The sequence below is a fragment of the Paroedura picta genome, chromosome 11 (assembly GCF_049243985.1).
Source record: "Paroedura picta isolate Pp20150507F chromosome 11, Ppicta_v3.0, whole genome shotgun sequence".
NCBI classification, from domain to species: Eukaryota; Metazoa; Chordata; class Lepidosauria; order Squamata; family Gekkonidae; genus Paroedura; species Paroedura picta.
The window spans coordinates 45,495,177-45,511,400 of NC_135379.1; the positions used below are offsets into that span (position 1 = coordinate 45,495,177).

At 44.5% G+C, this 16,224-nt stretch overlaps 1 protein-coding gene across 6 annotated transcripts; it reads left to right on the forward strand.

The window, feature by feature from the left end:
• Positions 1-30: 30 nt before the first annotated feature.
• Positions 31-15,292, forward strand: KBTBD2 (kelch repeat and BTB domain containing 2). Of its 6 annotated transcripts, XM_077304212.1 has the most exons (6): positions 31-334; positions 2,259-2,373; positions 4,182-4,303; positions 7,433-7,942; positions 10,480-10,645; positions 12,337-15,292. In XM_077304212.1, exons 4-6 carry the CDS (start codon positions 7,773-7,775, stop codon positions 13,870-13,872), a joined length of 1,872 nt encoding a protein of 623 aa, XP_077160327.1. In that variant the 5' UTR covers positions 31-334; positions 2,259-2,373; positions 4,182-4,303; positions 7,433-7,772; the 3' UTR covers positions 13,873-15,292. The 6 variants fall into 6 exon arrangements, with proteins under 6 accessions (XP_077160327.1, XP_077160326.1, XP_077160328.1 ...); XM_077304211.1 differs by lacking the exon at positions 2,259-2,373; XM_077304213.1 differs by lacking the exon at positions 2,259-2,373 and having other exon boundaries at positions 31-296.
• The last annotated feature ends 932 nt before the right edge of the window (positions 15,293-16,224 follow it).

Sequence of the window (16,224 nt, forward strand, 5' to 3'; positions counted from 1 at the left end):
GGGCGAACGGCTTTTTTTCAAAGCACGGGAGGAGGGAGAGCGGCGGTTGCCCCGCACATGCGCGCCTCTCCCTCGGCCCTTCCTCCCTTCTCCCCAGTCGTTCGGAGTCTGCGCAGGGAGGCGGCGGGTCTGCGCTCGCGCTCTCTTTCTCCTTCCACTTCTCAACGGACGTCGCGGGCGGGCGGAAAACAGGCGGTGAGGCAGAAGAGAGAGCGCGAGCGCGCGCGCAGCCGCCGTGTATCCCTCCGCCGGGGCTCCTTCTTTGTGCGCGCCTCATTCTGCGCTCCTGGCCGGCGGTGAGGGGAAGCGGTTTCCTTCCTTCCTTCGACTGCGGGTAGGCCGGGGGGAGATGGAGACGGCGCTTCCCGCCTCTCCCGGACGGGGGAACGAGGCGTCGGTGCCCGTCCCTTTCGCCTGGGCGCGGCCGAGGGGGAGCGGAGGTGGCCGGCGCCGGCTTCCCGAAGGGCAAGGGCGGGGAGGAGAGGGGCTCTGCGCCCAGGGCCTGCGAGGGTGTCCTGCCCGGGCCTAGTGCGGCGGAGGTGGGGGGCCAGGCAGCCAGCCAGCCACCGCCTCTCCCCCCCCCCCCCCAAAGCTGATGCTTTGAGGTGCGGGGAGTACGTGGGAACTGATGCCATGTTGCCTACTGGCAGGGACTCATGGTTATTGTAGTCCCTGGGCCTCTGGGGAACCGCCGTGGGGCCGGCCCTGTCGTCCAGGGAGTCCCGCTTCTGTTGGGATGCGGAGAGAGGAGCCTCGTCCCCCCCGGTGCTCAAATCGATTTGGTGGAAGTGTTGCGAAAACGTGAAAAGCCTTTTTAACTAAATAGCTGGTTTTAATTCTGTGCAAGGTGTTAGTTTCCTCGTTGGGTGTTACCCGACCTGAGCCTTCTGGGGAGGGCGGGGTATAAGAATGAACTTGATTGTTATTGTTGTTCCCCCCCCCCCTCCCGTTCAGGTAAAGGTCTGCATTGCAGCTCGCGGTTGTCCGTAGGCATTTTGGAATGGGAAGGGGGAGAGGAAGAACTGCAGAGCAATGTTGTTTGGGGGGGGGAGGAGGTGGGGGGTTGTGTTGAGGCTTCTAGCTGGGCTGCAATTACAGAATATTCCCTGCAGCCTTGGAAGGAGAAGGAGGCGAGATTATGGCAGGGATGGTCTCTCGTGGGTGGGTGATGAGACTGAGTGCTCCAGAGAAAGGGGTGAGCAATTTCTTTTTATTCCCCTGCGAAGCTGACTAGAGATGGGAAGTTGTGGTAAATACCTTTTGATGAACTTTTGCCTGAGTGTGAGCCTGCTGTTTTTGTTTGCATATGGGTTGGCAACAAATGACACTGTTCATTCAATAAGTGAATTAAATGTGGTTTGTCTTATGATTAGAACAAGTCTGCAGGTCGCTTGCTGCCATCTACATTGTGTATGGCAGATGTAAATCTAATTTTCTTGAAGCAATGCAAACTGACTACTATGGATTGTATGGGAAGATGCCATTGAGAATGTGAGAGAGAAATTAACATGACAATGGGACTTACTTTAAATTGCTTAGTTTTTTTAATTTGGCAATTTGTTTTTTCAGAGATCTGAATAATGTGGCTTATTTTACAAAATAAAGGATTTTCTGCCCTTATAAGAGCCACCAAGGTGCCTAAAGAATTTGTAATGAACATAATTAAATCACACCTTTAAAGCCAGCAAAAACCACCTCATTAAAACAATTAAAACCAACAAAAACCACCTCATTAAAACAATTAAAATCAGAACTGAAGTACATGTATGAAAACCCAATAATTAAAATACTGGCCAGGAAGGAGGGATCTCTGAAGGGGAAGACAAAACAAAAGTCTCTACCTGCTGGTAACAGGCAAGGGGACAGCTGAATCTTGTGAGGGAGTTCCAGAATTTTGGTACCATGACTGGGAAGTCCCAGGTTGCCACTCGCCGGTTCTCAATAAGTGGGACCATCAGAAGCAGGCCTCATGTTTGAATAGATGGTCCAAATAGGATGAGAGCTGTGGGTAAATAGTGAGGGGCACTGGATGCATATAGTAAGTAGCTTACAACTAGTTCCTTGAATTGTTTTCAGGCAAGGCTAGCATTTCCCTGGAGACTGAGCTGGGAATGCAGCACACATGGATATGCAGTATGATAATTTTGTGTGGATCTATTAGCCTTAAGTACTAATGACTTGGTGAGGCACAGCTTTCATAGAAGCCATAGTTTTCCTAAGATATTGCTGGGTGGATTAATATCTTCCTGTCATGTTAGGGTAGCTCTCTACTGGGAAGGAAACTGGCACTCTCAGCTACAGAAGCTTGGACTGAGTCAAGAACTGCATGAATACGCGGGATAACATGAGAACTGCTGAATTTGCTCACCCCAAGTTAGTATTGCTGAGAGTATCGAACACACTGAGAGAAATTCTATCATGATCATAGTTTCTCTGTATAACATACTCTTTGGCCACCTCATGAGAAGGAAGGACTCCCTGGAGAAGAACCTAATGCTGGGAGCGATTGAGGACAAAAGAAGAAGGACGACAGAGAATGAGGTGGCTGTATAGAATCACTAAAGCAGTTGGTGCAAACTTAAATGGACTCCAAGGAATGGTAGAGGAGGGTTGGAGGATCATTGTCCATGGAGTCGCGATGGGTGGGACACAACTTTGCATCTAACAACAACATATCATACTCTAGAGCAGTGGTCCCCAACCTGCGGGCCGCGGCCCGGCGCCGGGCCGTAAAGGCCATGGCGCCGGGCCGTGGCTCCCTCTCCCCGCCCCCCCCCCCCCGCAGTAAAAAACTTCCCAGGCTGCAAGCTTGCGGCCCGGGAAGCTTCTTACTGCGGGGAGGGCGGGGAGAGGGAATCAGGGCCGGGCCGCGCCCGCGCGGCCCGCGGGTGCGGCCCGATCCACGGGTGCGGCCCGCGGGCGCGGCTGGGCGCGGCTCGCGGGCGCGGCCCGATCTGCGGGTGCGGCCTGCGGGCGCGGCCGGGCGCGGCCCGATCTGCGGGCGCGGCCGGGCGCGGCCCGTGGGCGTGGCCCGCGCGGTCCCTGCGGGCGCGGCCCAATGCCCTGCCGGTCCCCAGCCTAATAAAGGTTGGGGACCACTGCTCTAGAGTCACTCTGGCTGTTTCAGTTCATGTTTAGTCTACATCTATTGGGGTCACCTTCTGATTTGCACTCTAATATGTACATGTCCTTTATGGCAGTCTTCACTATAACTGGAATGTTTTTCAACACAAGATAATCCTTTCTAAAAATTCCTGCACAAACCTCTTTATTGTAATACATACTTCTAAATTGAATGTGAATTTAAGACATCCCCCAGATTGTAGTATTTGTTGTTTGTCTCTCTGACCAGACCTGCTGGTCAGAGAAAACCTAGACTTCCTTTCAGGTAAACAGGGACAGTTATTCTCTTGGTTTAGGACTTTAACCTTCCTGATCTGAAAAGGAAAGGGAAAAACAGAAACAAAACAGAAAGCAAGGCAAAGTGCTTCTCACATTGCTCATAAAACAAGATTGGGTTTATGGGGGGGGGGGAAGAGCCATGGAGAAAAAAAGCTGTGGCATAGTTAGGTCTTACAGCAACTTGGGCCTGTCCATCTTATTGTGGAAGACCATTTAACGGTTCACCTGGTTTAGGAGTCGGCTTGTATAGTGGGTATCATTCTATTTATACTCTTAATTTTTCCCTTTATGAGTTATGAAGATATAATAACTACATTGTGCTAATTATTGGAAGGAGAGTAATTGACATTTAATATTTAAAATTTTGGTTCAGCTTTATGGTGGTGTGGCATCGTGATTGACTATTGCTGTAAGAATATTGGACAACATGCCACGTTTAGGACTTTAAATCCAGAGCTTTGTGTACCTTCATAGTGGGTTATCTTTTGCACTAATTCATAATTCCTTCCGACTGGTTTCCTCACGTTAGTTCAGAGATGTCTTAAAGTTAGCCATGCTTGACTCTAGTTCAACTTTTCTTTGCCCTTTATTTATTTACTATATTTATATATAGCCCTACCAACTGCTTGAAAGATTTTTTCACATGTGACTGTTTTGGCTTAGGATGTAAAACTGAATGCTTAAGTAATAAGGGTCTGTTTATCAATTGCATACTCATAAATATTGAAATGATTTTTGCGGGCTTGAAAAACTGAAAAGGGTTTACCTGTGCATTCCAGGTCATTGTGCTTGTGAAATGTGTTTTCCAATGCTGGCCTTACTGTTGACTGTCTGCACACCAGACTGACAAGAGTGCTTTAAGATGTTAATTGTTCTTCAAGATCAGGAGCAGAGCTGATAGGTATGTAAGGATATATATGTGAACTTGTTAATGGTTAAACAAAATATTTTATTGTGCTGTGTGGAGGTGATAGCAAGTTGTACTTAGTTTTCTGAAATGAATGGTAAATGGCATTTTGTTATTTACAACTGGAGTGTGTTTTTCTTTTACCTAAGGTGCAACATAGTATTGCCTCCTTGCAGCAGCAATTAATCAAATGGGCAGCATATCTTTTACAGAATACATAAAAACCCATGATGGCTAGAAAGAACTTCTACGCTATTCTGAACGGATGAAAGTTTCCCGCAAAACTTGAATAGGAAAAAATGCCAAAATATTAGCTATGCCGTAAATACAGCATGATTGAAATTAGCATGTTTATTCTTACTTATAATCTAGTAAACAATTTAAAATACTTCATGTTAACTTTGTGTCATTTAATTAAACTGAAATATTTCATTAGAGAAACAGTGAAATATAATTTAATTTTTCAGAAGTATTAATCCACTTAAACTTCTTCATAAAGCTTTAAATTTTGAAATCCATAGACAATCTAGCTTGTACTCTTCTCATGTTGTGTAGGTGAGGGGGGTACTAAATTGGCTTGATCTTTCTCCAGGGCTACAAACAGGGTTGCAGAGGGAGACAATCGGGCATGACCACGTTAGCTCCCTTGTGAAGTTCCACAGGGCACAGTTCTGTCTCCCACTTTATTTAATATGCACCCCCTAGCCCAGCTAGTTTGGTAGGTTGGTCTTGGTTGTCACCAATATACTGGTGACACCCAGCTCTCCCTCCTAATGAACTGCTGGCCAGAACTCCCTTGAAACATTTTCCAGTTGTTTGAAAGCTCAAGCGGAGTTGCCTTGAAACTCAACCCCCTCCCAGATAGTCCTGTGGATAGGTAGGAATGGATCAGGCAAGAAAGGACAATTGCCCAGTCTACACGACGTGCTGCTGATGATTGCACAATTTGTTAGGAATCTGGTGTGTTCTTAAACACCTACCTTATGATGAAGGCAGCTCAGTTGGAATTCTGCATGGGCCTCCCCTTCACTCTCATCTGGAAATTGCAGTTCATCTAGAATGCAGTGGCATGAGTCCTCATGAGAACACCTTGTAGGGTCTACATCTGGCCAGCCTTGAGGCCGGTGAGGCCGATCTCCCAGTTGAATTTTAGAATATTCAAAGTACTGCATGATGTGCAGTGGATACTATTATCTGCTTTTCTGTTTCAAAAAGATTTAATTCTCTTCCATGGAGTTCATTGGGGTACCTCATAGCTGATTGCACTTGTTAGTTCCATATCATATTGTGATTATAGTTTATGATAGGAAACATATAGACAAGAATTTTAACTTTTAATTTTGGTTTATATAGCAAGTCAACCAAATTTATAACTAGAATCGCGTTATTAGATGTACCAGTTTGGTGTAGTGGTTAGGAGTACGGACTTCTAATCTGGCATGCCGGGTTCAATTCTGCACTCCCCCACATGCAGCCAGCTGGGTGACCTTGGGCTTGCCACGGCACTGATAAAATTGTTCTGACCGGGCAGTGATATCAGGGCTCTCTCAGCCTCACCCACCCCACAGGGTGTCCGTTGTGGGGAGAGGAATGGGAAGGCGACTGTAAGCCGCTTTGAGCCTCCTTCGGGTAGGGAAAAGCGGCATATAAGAACCAACTCTTCTTCTTCTTATGGGGCTATATTCCACATAGATATCTGTGGTGGGAAGGGAAGTGATTTTGGCCAATTCACCCTCCCATGACAGCCCAAAATGCCCCCTAAAATGCTATTCTGGGGTGATGGCAGATCCCCTGATTGGCTTTGTGGAGAATCAGAAATTTTCTGACGGGATCACCAAAAGGGACTTCCCTTGTACCTGTAAAATGTAGGTTGGATTTTCCTTTTCTTTCTTTACAAATCAATGAAATTTGCACATACTGTTAATCCAAGAGATAATAACCTGAAAAAACCTTAATTACAATTCTGAAACTGCACAGTTTGCCTAATACTATTCTTGAATGGCAACAATTGTCCGTAGCTTTGCAGTTATGTTTGTTTAATTGAGTAAGCTCTCAGAAGAGCAGTCTCTGTGCTGGTGCAGTGTTTGGATGCTGTGGTTAAGTGACCGAGACACAGTAAACTAAAAGTGAAGCTGTACAAGAGATGTAGTATTGATTGGTATGGTGGAAGTCATGGAAGGAGTTTGTCAGTTTCCAGACAACACAGGGTCAAACAAACAGATGGGAGTTTTATTAGATTCTGTGCTGTTGCTAGAAAGTCAGATAAATGCAATACTAAAGATAACTTAATTACATTTATTGTGGAGACTGGTTCCCCCTTAGATATCAGTCTGCCCTTAGTAAACCATGGTACTACAAAGTTAGGCACATATGGGGATGATCTTAATGATTTGAAAACTTTATTTAGTACTGTTGAGATCCTGGAAATGAGAATGTGGTACTTCCTTCCTGAAATGGCTCCATCTGCTGCTCAATCCAATTTAAAGTACTTGTATTTCTCGTTAAAATTTTATATGATCTGGGACTTGCTTAGTTGAAGATACATCTTGTTTGCTGTGAACTATCAACCCATTTCTGAAGGGAGTTAGTAGGCCTTTGTATATTTGTAAGCTGAATGGCAGACTGTCTGAACAGGATATGATGGCAAGCTGCTGATGTTTTTGAATTCAGTGTCTTGATGCTAGTGTCAGCAGCTTCATCAACTGCCTTGCCTGTTTATGGGGGGAAAGTTAGGATTCAAAACACACATAAATAAATGTACCAGTGGAACCAGATAGTAGCCATGTTGCTTAATGTAGGGAGAGGCAAAAACCTTTAACTGTATTTGGGGTTATGCAGGATAAATTTTCAATACAAGCAGAGAAGGAAGACATAGTTGTGAGTTTATTTCTATAACACTTCAGCACCAGTACTCTTAGCCAGCCTTTAATGTCTAATTACAGGCATTCTTAATGTGTTGTAGTAGTAAGGGGCAGCATTGAATTCATTTTTAAGCTTTTGTACCTGTTTTCTGGGTTAAACTGCTCAATAAACATTTTAAATTGTTTGCTAAACAGTATTTTAGGCAGAAGTTCTGTAACAACAAGCTTAGCAAAATTACTGAAACTGTTGTTTTTCTTCTAGTTTCACAAGCGCAGCAACTGATTGAGAGATGCTTCGAGAATATCTACCTCACTGCATTTGTTTGCCAATGTGCTGCATCACTAGAAATCTCACGAGAAGTTTGGCAGGTCATTCTTGAAGGTCTTAGGAGAGCAGATGGGCACCAAATAAATGTATTCTGACCTGGGAGTGGGTTGAAGTTTGAAGCACTCCCGATTCAGCAGCTCACTCCATCATTGTTAAAAGCTTGTAAAGGCTTCAAAGAATATTCCATTTTCGAGAAATGGTTGCTTGACCTCTGTCCTGCCAAAACCAACTGGCTTCTCTTACCTGATCCTGGAAACATTAATGGAACATAGTCATGTCTACCCAGGAAGAAAGGCAGATTAATACGGAATATGCTGTATCTTTACTGGAGCAGTTAAAGCTGTTCTATGAACAGCAGTTACTAACTGACATAGTTCTAATTGTTGAGGGTACTGAATTCCCATGCCATAAGATGGTTCTTGCTACATGTAGTTCTTACTTCAGGTATGTGCTTAAGTAATTGCTGCTTTTTCTGAAATAAAAAAATGTGCTAAATGCTGCCGCTACTCAGATAATCAGTGTTCAATGTATAACATCGTTTTAATGTTTGTTCTGCTGGTAATTTTTAAATGGAGGACTGAAGTGCTTAAAGCTGCTAATATGAAAACATTAGGGCAATTTTCACAATTCAAACCATTTTAAGGGTCACATACCCTGCCGTGGAAGTAGAAAATCTGCACTGAAAGAATGGCTGTCAGATAATGCTATTTATACAGACAGCATACTATTTTGTAGGGAGTATGGTTACTATGGGAGGAAGTCTGTTTATTGCGAATAAGAACTAAAGTGTTGAGTTCATGCTCATTCTGCCCTAAAGTTGATGGCAAGTATATCTAAAAAAAAAGAAGCAGACTGTCATTGATTTATGGTCTCTTAGAAGGGTTGGATCAGAACAGTATTGTATGTACACACTAGCCACCTTGAATTTGTGGAGATAAGGTGACTTACTATTTTAAATAACATTAGAGGAGGGATCCCAGGGATGCTGAAGACTTTTAGAATCTTAATGTTAGTGAGATCAGCATGCCTCCTTTTAAACCAAGTAGTGAAGTGATTGGGGAGATAATTTGCATGCTGCTCATTAGGTGAAATGGAAGCTGCTGAGGATGAATTCAAAGGAATAGGGTCCCCAGAAATAGGGTAGAGAATAGGGTTGTGCGCTTTGGTGGCCATTCCAGGCTGAAGCAGCCTGTGGCACGGGGGTGGGGGGAGAGGGATGCTGCCAGCACGCCGGTCAGCACGCAGGCGCAGAGCACGCCCCCCCCCCCCCCCGCCACTTCGGATGCTAAAAGCGCACAGCCCTAGTAGAGAATGTCAGGATGTACATGCCTCCTCCATGTTTTGCTTTCAGATTTCTTAAGTATTGGAAATTTTGAGCGCTTTATCAAGTATGTATGATGTGTCTAGGTGTCAGACTTTTTCTGTGTGTCAAAATAGAGTGTTTGAATCTAGTATGCTTGTGGGGTGTGTCTTCATGGGTACAAGGTGGTGACTGGCCAGCACTAGTGGCTTGACAGAAAGTAAATATCAAAAATGATGTAATTTTGCCAGCTGTATCCTTCATTACCAAAGACTACAAAAGAAGGGATGCAGAACTGGTGGAGAGAGAAAACAAAGCAGTTTCAACAGTGAGCACTGCTCTAGTAAAGCTTCCTGGTCCCTTTGACCCGAGGCAGCTTTAGAGAAAGGTACAAACTACCCATGGCCACTGATAGACCTCATGGTCTAGCTCTGTGGGTTCTGTCCTGAGTTCCTGAAGGGTCCATGTTCAGCCATTTTACATTCATTTTTCTGAATAAACCATCCAGGGGTCAAATATGACATACTTATAACATCTACCAACCTTTGAATTAAACTGCCTTATCTGATTGGTGTTTCTTTACAATCCATCTCAAGTGGATGGTTGGAGCAGAGTCACCTGAAACTCAGCCCCTCGAAGTCTGAGGTCCTGTGGCTGGGAAGAAAGGGTCCAGTTCAGGAAGCACGCCTTGCCAGGGTGCAACTTAAGATCTCTCCTGAGGCCAGGGATTTGGGTGTGACCTTTGACCTCTCCCTATCGATGGAGACACTAGAGTAGCCTACACAGCATTTTTCCATCTGCGCCAGTGAGGCTACTAGTACCCTACCTGTCCCCAGGTCACCTACAGGCTTGATTTCTGTAACTCATTCTGTGTGGGCCTTCCCTTATTCTTGATCCAGAAATTGCATCTGGTCCATGCTGCAGCTGCTAGGATTCTCACAGGGACATCTTGGAGGGCCCACAGCCAGCTTGTGCTGAGGCAGCTGCACTGGTTGCCAGTTGCATCCAGGATCAGGTTTAAGGTTCTGGTTTTGACCTTCAAGGCCATCAGTGGTCTGAGCCCCACATTTCTGAGGGACTGTTTTAAGCCTTATGCCCTCCCCCCCCCCACAGGGCCCTTTGCTCTGCATGTACAAATCTGTTGGTGGTTCCTGGTCCAAAGGAGGTATGTTTGGCCTTGACGAGGGCCAAGCCCTTTTTGGTCCTGGCCCCAACCTGGTGGAATGAGCCTCCCAGAAGAGGTGACAGCCCTGCAGGAACTTTCTCAGTTCCACATAGTCTGCAAGATGGAGCTCTTCTGTCATGTCTTTGGTTGAGGCCAGACTGACAAAGATCTTGGGCTTTCCTCACCATAGCTGTAATACTATAGGTGTAATATCACACCATCTCCCTGCTTATCCCCCCTCCTGGCAGAAGATATGGTAGGGGCTTGTTGTGTTTAGTGGAGGTGGGCGCTTAGGGACTGGATGGCTGTTGTTAATTTTAAGGATTAGGATTTTTATGTTTTACTGTGGAGATATTTGTTACCCGCCACAAGCTGGCTAGCCTGGGAGTGGCGGGTAATAAATCAAATAATAAATAACTAAAAATATAGTGGAAAGCAGGTAGGGCATGGTAATATCTGAAACAAAGGAAAATTACATGAGAAGCTAGGTTAATGTATTTTATGTTTATTCCTCAGGGCTATGTTCATGAGCGGGTTAAGTGAAAGCAAACAAACCCATATCCATCTGAGGAATGTGGATGCGGCCACTTTACAAATCATAATAACTTATGCTTACACGGGTAATTTGGCAATAAATGACACAACAGTTGAACAGCTTTATGAAACAGCCTGCTTCTTACAGGTAGGTGTGCTCTATAATTTTTTAAAGATAAACATTGTCTGGAAATGCTATCTAAAATATGTAATACTTCAAGTTAATTACAGTGTGTAAACGGATGTTGTTTTCAAGTCAATTTGCATTTTGTTGATATGGACAAAAATTGTCCTGAGGGACGTTATGTTCTTGCCATGAAAGTATTTGCATGTTCCATACAAAGGGAGTAATTGTAAGCTCTCTGACAAGGAACTATAAAACTACCCAGAATACCTAAGTAAATACCTTTTACAATTGACATATTAAAATTTACTGTAGAGAGATCTTCTGTCTGTTGATTTGGGGGGGAAAGTGCAAAATTGAAATATAAATAATACTGCAAGTCCTGTTCCCAAGAATGGGCCTTGAAAAGGGTTCTGTCCCCCGTCCCCCTGCCGGGTGGCTTAAGGTAGCTTTGGGTGGGCAGGGGCTGGCCAGCTCGTTAGCAGGCCTGGGACAGAGCTCCTTAGCAGGTCCAGCCTAGCAGGCCGGGAGGCCCTTGTTAGCAGGCCCAGCCTAGCAGGCCAAGAGGCCTTTGTTAGCAGGCCCTCCACCATGATCCCTTGCCCAGGGACCTCTCTCCTTACCTGCTGCTGGCTCCAGGCACTGAGGCACGTCTGAGAGCAAAGAGGCTAGAGAAAAGGGGGTGGTCAGGGGTGGGGGACAGAAGGCAATTGGCTGGCCACTGGACAGACAGGCAAGCCGGTTGGAGGAGGAGGCTTTCAGGGCGGGACAGCCGCCCTGAGTGGGTGTTAAGCGCTGAGTGGCCTTCCTCCTCCAAGGCCTTTCCAGAAATATTAAGTGGAACAGATAATACTTTAATCATCGCTTTAATACAATTACAAGAAACTATGAAGAAGATAGGATTAGGTTTTATGGAAGAAGTGATGAGAAACTTTGGTTATTCCAAAACCCAGACTGCTAAAAAATGTCTGGCTTCTAAAAATGTTCTTTCTTTTCGGTTGTCTGCTAGAGTCAAAAGAAGCCTAACTTACACCAGCGGCTCTCAAACTGTTCAGCCTGCAGCCCACTTTTAAAGTTTACTATTCGGACTCACTTCTGTACTAATTCTTTTTGGGATCCACTTATGAAGTAACTCCACATTACCTGCCTCCTCCCATAAAACGCAAAAATACTACATGAGTTAGCATGGAACAAATGTATAGTTAAGTGTTTGTGTTAATAAATTATAAAAAGAACACTATTGAACTACATATTTTTCTTGGCCATTTGTTATAGTATGCCAGGGGAGCTCAAATTTGCCTTTGAGCCTCTCAAAACTATTCCCTTTTTCCTTTTTCTCTTCCTCTTCTCTCCGGGGCCTGTGACCTACCTGCAAGCCGCCACCCATGTTTAGAGCCACTATAGTACATAGCTGGCAAATCTTAATTGTTCAGAGTTAAATTGCAGATATTACCAGTCAGGTGAATTCTGCCTTGGCAGACTGTTTGTGTAGGCACTTTGTCCCCTTCCCTCATTGTGGACAGCAGACAACCCCATAGTATTAGTTCCTCTTCTGTGTAGGAAGAGGGCAGTACTTTGTAATTGATCCCTTCCCCCTTGCAATCCCTTTGTAACTGATCCCTTCACCTTTCTACACTTGTGTATAGTTGTGGTTCTTGTGTATTCTTTTATATAAGCAATACTTTGCTTCTAATGTAGTGTTTTTTTCATTGCAGGTAGAAGATGTATTACAGCGGTGTAGAGAATACTTAATTAAAAAAATAAATGCAGAGAACTGTGTGCGGCTCTTGAGTTTTGCTGACCTTTTCAGCTGTGAAGAGCTAAAACAGAGTGCTAAGAGGATGGTAGAACACAAGTTCACAGCAGTATACCATCAGGATGCTTTCATGCAGCTCTCTCATGATCTTTTGGTAGATATTTTGAGCAGTGACAACTTAAATGTGGAAAAGGAGGAGACCGTTCGTGAAGCTGCCATGTTGTGGCTGGAGTATAATACCGAAGCTAGATCACAGTATTTGTCATCTGTTCTTAGCCAAATAAGGATCGACGCACTTTCTGAAGTTACACAGAGGGCTTGGTTTCAAGGCTTGCCACCCAATGATAAGTCAGTTGTGGTTCAAGGATTGTATAAATCTATGCCTAAGTTTTTTAAGCCAAGGCTTGGAATGACAAAAGAGGAAATGATGATCTTCATCGAAGCTGCTGCTGAAAATCCTGGTAACCTTTACTCTTCAGTCTGCTACAGCCCACAAGCTGAAAAAGTTTACAAGCTCTGCAGCCCTCCTGCTGACTTGCATAAGGTTGGCACACTTGTAACTCCTGACAATGATATTTATATAGCAGGTGGGCAGATTCCACTGAAAAACGCAAAAGCCAATCACAGTAAAACAAGCAAACTTCAGGCTGCCTTCCGAACGGTGAATTGCTTTTACTGGTTTGATGCCCAGCAGAACACTTGGTTTCCAAAGAGTCCAATGCTGTTTGTTCGCATAAAGCCATCCCTGGTTTGCTGTGAAGGCCACATCTATGCAATTGGAGGGGACAATGTTGGCGGAGAGCTCAACAGGAGAACTGTAGAAAGATACGATACAGAGAGAGATGAGTGGGCCATGGTGAGCCCGTTGCCCTGTGCATGGCAGTGGAGTACAGCAGTTGCTGTTCACAACTGCATTTATGTAATGGCCCACAATTTGATGTACTGTTACTTCCCTCGGTCGGATGCTTGGGTGGAAATGGCTACGAGACAGACTAGTCGATGCTTTGCTTCAGCTGCTGCTTTTGGAGAGAGAATATTTTACATTGGAGGCTTGCATGTCGGCAGCAACTCTGGTATCAGACTCCCCACTAGCACTGTGGATGGTTCTTCCGTAACGGTGGAAGTCTATGATGTGAACAAAAACGAATGGCGCACGGCAGCCAATATCCCTGCCAAGCGGTATTCTGACCCCTGTGTCAGAGCTGTCGTGATCTCCAATTCTTTGTGTGTCTTCATACGAGAAACCCACATGAATGAGAGAGCCAAGTATGCCACCTATCAATATGATATGGACCTCGACCGGTGGTTCTTGCGGCAGCACATTTCCGAGCGGGTGTTATGGGACCTAGGGAAAGACTTCCGATGCACTGTGGGAAAGCTGTATCCATCTTGCCTTGAGGAGTCTCCATGGAAGCCCCCACCATATCTCTTTCCACCAGATGGAGCGGATGAATTTGAGCTGCACGGAGAGATGGTTACACTGCCACCTGTATAGCTCCCCAAACTCAGACTGCATGACTGTAATTGATTATCATGAAAATGTATATATATGATCAGAGCTGGAAACTAAAACTGTTAAGACTGTTTTATTTGTATGCCCTATTTAACTTTTGTGGCCATTGAGTGTAAAGCAGTGAAACCTTCAAGCAGATATGCTTCCATAATCTAAAGCAATCCCTCTAATAGCTGATGGGAACTCTGGGTTGGATCCAGCACAAACTTTCTGCTTGTGCTAAAGCTTGTGTAAACAGATGTGCAAGGAAAAAAATATGGTAGCTGCTTGTGCTGTCAAGCTTATTGTATCCCCCCACCCCTCTGTTTCTGCTTGGAAAAAGCCAGGAAAGGAGTAGGTGCTGTGCAAGACCTTTACACAGGTGGAACTGTGCTGTTTGTATTTCTGCTTGCGCATTGCTGGATCCAAGCCTATGTGTATTACAAGCTTTAAGTATCTGCTTATTGTCTAAATGTTTGGTCCTGTGAAGACATTTAGTTCAGGAAATGTTCACAAAAGCAGCATCTGTTTTTAGGATGGTATGTCAATTGCTCTGAAAGTATCTTCCAGTTGTATAAGACTGAGTTCTGGAAATATTTGTATGTGCTAGTTATAAGTAGATTCAGTGTGGCGTAATGGAATGTGCTGCACTTACTATACAAGAGCTGTGTTGGTATAATAATGCCATGTAAGAGAAGAAACAAATCCCATGGATCTACCTGTGGTAGGAAGGGTAGATCTTCCATTTTACAGTGACATGCAGGGCAAAAATGACTGCGGGTTCAGTCAGGCTGTATATTATTATTATTATTATTAGGTGCATGTATTTTCACTAACTTATACCTGTCTATTTAGAATACAGGTCTTCCGAGCAGCTGGTAGTTTACCAGGTGTGAACTTATGTTACCGGGCTTGCAATAAGAATTGCCAGCCCCTCCTAGTGCGGGTCTCTGTGGAGCTTTGGCTCAGTAAATGACTCCCATGTTCTGTATTTCGGAAACATTGGCTCATGCATATATATACTTCCTGCTGCTTTATGTCCTCCCCCCCCCTCCCATCCCACCCACCGTGTAAACAAAGATGTAGTATGGATTAACCCAGGTCTCTTTTTGTTAATTTAATAACAAGCATTACTGTAGTGTGACTGTGCGTAGATACCCCTTAGCTGTTGTTGTGTTTTTTTTGGGGGGGGGGGAGGCGGAAGGGGAGCAAATTGTTCAGGAACACTCCTTACCTTTCTGTGCAAGAGAGCAGTTGACGAGTGCTGCTCTGGCATTAATCCCAGGAACCACTAGCAGTAGCGAGGCGCCACCAATATTACATGAGCACAGGTGCTTCATGATGGATCATACTAGCATGTTGAGCTGTATCATGTTCTGGCACTGTATTTTGAATATTAATTTATTAAAAAAAAGAATCTGAAGTGTGTAGACTCCCTCTGTGAGCGTATCTTGGAAACTGAAGTATCTGATACTGTTTTGAAGGCCTCTCACACCTCCAAACCTTGCATTTACTTACAGTGGCCGACTTCAGCATGGGGACAAAAGGAGGGGAAAGTAAGTGTTGCTTAGCTCTTTTTTTCTTATTTTATCTAAAACAGACCTTGCTAATTTCCCCACTCTAATGAGATGTATAATCTGTTTCCAGATCGGGTAGATGCAAAAGGTCTATTCTGTAGAAGAGAGAACCATGACCATCTTGTGCTTTCTGCTTTAAAGCTTGATGATCTTATTGAAGCTATAATTCTAGAGAAGTATCAACTGTGTTGGTTAGTTTCAGCAAAAACTATTTTGTGGCACCCTAAGGTGTATCTACATACATTGTGGAATAAGCTGTTGTGGACAAGAAGCTACCCTTGTAAGTTTTTAAAAAAATATATGAAATCTCCTTAGGAATACCTCTTCTTGAGGTGTACAATTGGAGGAAGTGGTGAATAAATCTAGAAGCTCAATTCTCGTTAGATACTAAACTGGGAGGGGTAGCAAACACAACCGAAGACTGAATCAGAATACAGGATGATCTTGATAAGCTCGAGAAGTGGGCTAAACAGAATAAAATGAAGTTCAGTAGGGACAAGTGGAAAGTTCTGCATTTAGGAAGAAAAAACCAAATACACCAACATAGGATGGGGGAGACTTGTCTTGGGGGAGATGGGTTGGATCCAGCCAGCTTTTTCAAACAACCCACCCAGTTCTATACTGCAGTTCCCATCTCAGGTTTTTGTATATGAAAATCCTTATCTCAGCGTAGCTTGTATAGGTGGTCTATGATTCTTTCCCCTTTTTGGCAAGAGACAAGTTGGTTGGATTCAATCTGTTTGTATAGGGCGGGGGTGGCCAAACTGTGGCTCTCCAG

What these genes read in the sequence shown, in the direction of transcription:
- KBTBD2 (XM_077304212.1), top strand. Translation starts at nt 7,773, where the DNA reads ATGTCTACCCAGGAAGAAAGGCAGATTAATACGGAATATGCTGTATCT. An exon ending in ACATGTAGTTCTTACTTCAG is followed by an intron (nt 7,943 to 10,479) that starts GTATGTGCTTAA and finishes TTTATTCCTCAG; the next exon opens with GGCTATGTTCATGAGCGGGT. An exon ending in AAACAGCCTGCTTCTTACAG is followed by an intron (nt 10,646 to 12,336) that starts GTAGGTGTGCTC and finishes TTTTCATTGCAG; the next exon opens with GTAGAAGATGTATTACAGCG.